Here is a 4,198-nt window from a genome sequence, read left to right on the forward strand (position 1 = left end):
CGGCCCGGCCCCGGCCCGGAGCCCCACCCCACGACGGAGGGAAGTGGCCGGGTGGGGGGAGGCGGGCTTCGGCTCCTGCCCCGAGTGGGGCGCTAGTCGCTGAGGCTCTTGGGGAAGCCGCCCGGAGGAGCGGTTAGACGGCGGCCGCGAGTGCTGACCCTGGCGTCGTGTGTCTGGCGGGGTCAGCATGGCCCTACCCTGCCGTCCAGGAGATGAATCTCGGGCCGGCGCCCAGGGCTCTGTGGAAATGCCCTCCATGGAGGTCCCTTATTTAAAAACCTTCCATGTAAACACCTCTTTTTTAACTTCGAGTCCGTACCCCTGTACTGTGTCTTAGGGGTCAGCGGCTCCCCCTCCCGCCCTCCATCTTGCATTTTGAACACTCACCTAGAGGCTCTGTAAGGTGTGGGTGTATTTCTCTCGATAGCACTCAGTGTCTGAAGACATGTGTAGGAGCGAGTGTTATCGTAGACGTTTTGACAGGGACTCTCCCACAGCACGTTCTTCACATGAACACAAATGAGATCTAAACTTCATTTAAGAAGTGAAAAAGCAAGAAAATTGCTTTCGGTTGGTACCAAGGGGAAAGAAGTGTAAGAGGCCAGTCATAACAAGGGAAAAAGAGAAGTTGTGTAATTTTTTAAACTTTCTGAGTTTGATGTTATTAAATAAAGTGTGATAGTGGGCATTGCAACATCGAATCTCTTCAAGATTAGGCAAGAAGTTTAATTTTAAAAATTGAATTACGCGTGGGATGAATTTTCACCAGCAAATGCAGTGATTAGAACTTCAAAATTACCTGACATAAGCCGATCTTTAGAATCACATTAAGGGGTAGGAATTTAAATAAGTATTAGCTTTTTCTACAGCCTGTACTGTTGGAACAATCAATTAATGCCTATTTATTTTCATCCTTCTCCGTCCGTCCTTTTTGTCACATTTTTCACACTCCAATGTCATCACTACATGTCTTAATAAAGTAGAACTTATATTATTTAAATACGTTACTTAGAAAACAAGTAAGTGTGTGGCACAAAAATATGCCTTAGCATTAGGTTTGATTACCGTGTGGAGTGTAATTTTTCATGTGTGGCAATGTAAGAAATGGCGACTGAAGCAAATCATTGGTAACTAGGAGATCTTCCTGATTCCCTTCCTGTTGGTTTTCCCCGTTAACTGTACTATGACTCAGTAGCTAAAGGGCTTGGTTTCCTCTTACCTTAGTTGCTCAACTGGAAAAGTGAAGAGAACATCAAGAACTTGGGGTGGGGAAAATGGTGCATTTCAACAGAGGTTTCGAAGTAAATTTTCAAATGCTCGTAACGGAGCATGTAAAATACTTCATTTAAGTTTCTGTGGACTTCATCAATATGAGGATGTGGACATCATCAGTAGCTCTGGTTTTACCAAAATTGCTATGGTGCAAAGAAAAAGAATAAAACAAACAAAAGAAATGTTTATCCTAAAAAACATATCATTTTGCATACCTGCTTCCTTCATTGCATGTCATGAAAATTTATTTTCCTGTACTCCTTTGAAAGTATTATTTTTACCTTGTGATTTATTTATGTACTGTAAGCCTACATACACAATAATTGAAAATTACATCTGAAATATGCATTTTCTATTACATCATCATCAAAGAATAACTCCTTGTAAGAAGGTAAAATAAGCAAAAAATTGGTGCAACCCTACCAATTGGTGTAAGAAACAAACTTTTATGATGTCATTTTTTTGGTAATGTTATCACAAAGCCTTGTTTTCTAGTTTTTTTCAAGTTCTGCAAATGAAATTTAAAATTTTTATGCACTGCCATGTAATGATCATGGAGATAATTTTACATGTGTAAAGATATTTGAGGGAGAATTAAATAAAATTAACTATAAAACATGTCCCAAGGAGTTGTTTTATTTAGTTTTTTTTTTTTTTTTTTTTTTTTTCACAAAGCCTTGTTTTCTAGTTTTTTTCAAGTTCTGCAAATGAAATTTAAAATTTTTATGCACTGCCATGTAATGATCATGGAGATAATTTTACATGTGTAAAGATATTTGAGGGAGAATTAAATAAAATTAACTATAAAACATGTCCCAAGGAGTTGTTTTTTTTATTTTTTTTTTTTTTTTTTTTTTAGAGAGATGATGTTTATTTCTTCATTTTGTTTGTTTGTTTTCTTGGTTGTTTTAAGAACACAAGGACTCCAAATTACAAATGGAATATTTTTGAACAATTTGTTCCTAAGCTAGTGATTTAGAACTTAAAGTAAACTTTTCTGTAAAGGCAATTATGGAAACAGAAACAGAACCAAAACTGATTAGCTGGAAATGAGGCAGAGGCCATCTTCCTGCTGTCCTTTCTGCTTAGCACACTCATATGATGTCTTAGTAGCCTAATAGATAATGAGATAGAATTGCAGGCAACAGCCAGCAGAGGTGACTTTTCATCTGGATCAGGGCTATGGTGGTGTGCTCTTGAACTCAGTAGCCTCAGAGGCACCTGACTTGTGCTCCTCTATCCAGTTGTTTCAATGACTTTGTCAGCACCTAATTTCCTATATTAAATCTCTTTCTATTTCTATTTCTTTTACAGAGTTTGCCCTTTCTGATAATTTGATGAAGGAGGTTTCTTCCTTGGGTTATTTCCCAGGTTAAAGGCTCTTCCACATATGGCCTTTCCTTCACTGATATTTCTTTCTATTCCTAACTGAAAGGCACATTCCCTTGCCTCCACCTCAAAGTCTCTTGCATCAGTTTTGACTATACAAAATCTATCTTTCACTCATTGTTATTGTAATGCCAGATCAAAATGTATTTGTATTTTGGTATCTATTTCATATAATACGGAAATACTGGTATTCATATAGGTGTTGTATAACTAAGATATTGTTAGCATCATTTTTTACAATTTGTCCTTAGATTCTACTCCATTTGAAAAAAAAAAAAAAAAAACTAAGGTTCCTCTGTCCTTCTGGCCTGAGTCTAAGTAAGATGACTGACAAAAGAGTAAAGTCAAGTATCCTAAGAAAGGAGGCCTTGAGAGAATAGAATAAATCCCCTAGATGAAGGAACCGTGTCAAGTTTGAACTAGGAGTCAGGCCTCTGAAATGAGCAAGGGAGAAAGCAATTTCAGGGGATGCCCAGGGAACTGAAAGGATAGGACACAGTTATTCCACGTGTGGTGGTAATTGTGTATATGAGAGATGATCTAAGTATGTTCAGGATGGTGAATGCCAGGTTGGCTTTATGTAAGAGAGTCAGTGCCCTGCTACATAGCTGGAAGGCTAAACATCTCGTCTTTTTTGTCATATGTCTGTAATGTTAATGGCATCTGCTTAGATGTGCCACAGTATGCAGTTTACAACCTGAATAACCCAAGATGGCCTTGTTTACCTAGAGCTTACCTAGACCATTATCCTTACTCTGACTTCAGAATCATTAACTCTAGCTTTAAGGTCTTTCTTTATGATTATAAAAGTAATGTATACTTTGGAAAATTAGAAATATAGAAAGGCCAAAAGAAGAAAATATTTGAAATTCTACTCCAGGTAATATTTTGATATCAAATATCAAATATTTTTTATTACCATATTTATATATCTCTGTGTATACATATATACATGCTTATATTTTTAACATGTTTTAATATAAATAAAATTTTGTATCTTTTTTTATCTACTTAAAAGATTGCGTCATTTTCCCATGTTATGAAGATTCTATGTGAAAACTATTTTTAGGGCTGCCTGATAGTCCACTCTCCTAACAGTGCACATTTAAATTGCTTCAAACGTTCTTTAATATCTAATGCTGTATGAAAATCTTTGCTTGTAAATCCTCACACTTCTACCTTGCAATAGATTCCTAAAAGTGGAAGAACTTGGTCAATGAATCAAACTCTTTGAAGTCTCTTGAAACATCCTGAAGAATTGCATTCTAAAAAGGTTATACCAATATATGCTTCCAGCATTGGTGTATAAAAATGCTGATTGTAAACCACCCATGAGAGCAATGAACAATAATATAATTTATAGGTTAATCTTTGCCAATTTAGTAGGCAAAAATTGCATCTTATTGTTGTAAGATATTGCTGGAGAGGTTTACTAAACTATTCATATATTTAAAGGGCATCTTTCTTTCTTTCTTTCTTTCTTTCTTTCTTTCTTTCTTTCTTTCTTTCTTTCTTTCTTTCTTTCTTTCTTTCTTTC

General features: G+C 36.4%; 1 protein-coding gene across 1 annotated transcript in view; it reads left to right on the forward strand.

The window, feature by feature from the left end:
* Window positions 1-187: 187 nt before the first annotated feature.
* LOC103593985 (chromosome unknown open reading frame, human C4orf32) overlaps window positions 188-4,198 on the forward strand; it is a 37,812-nt gene continuing 33,801 nt past the window's right edge. Inside the window, exon 1 of the mRNA XM_008577144.1 lies at window positions 188-286. Coding sequence (XP_008575366.1) covers window positions 188-286 — 99 coding nt within the window. The remainder of the gene's footprint in view (window positions 287-4,198) is intronic.

This window comes from Galeopterus variegatus, unplaced genomic scaffold (genome assembly GCF_000696425.1).
Source record: "Galeopterus variegatus unplaced genomic scaffold, G_variegatus-3.0.2 Scaffold1455, whole genome shotgun sequence".
Taxonomy (NCBI): Eukaryota; Metazoa; Chordata; class Mammalia; order Dermoptera; family Cynocephalidae; genus Galeopterus; species Galeopterus variegatus.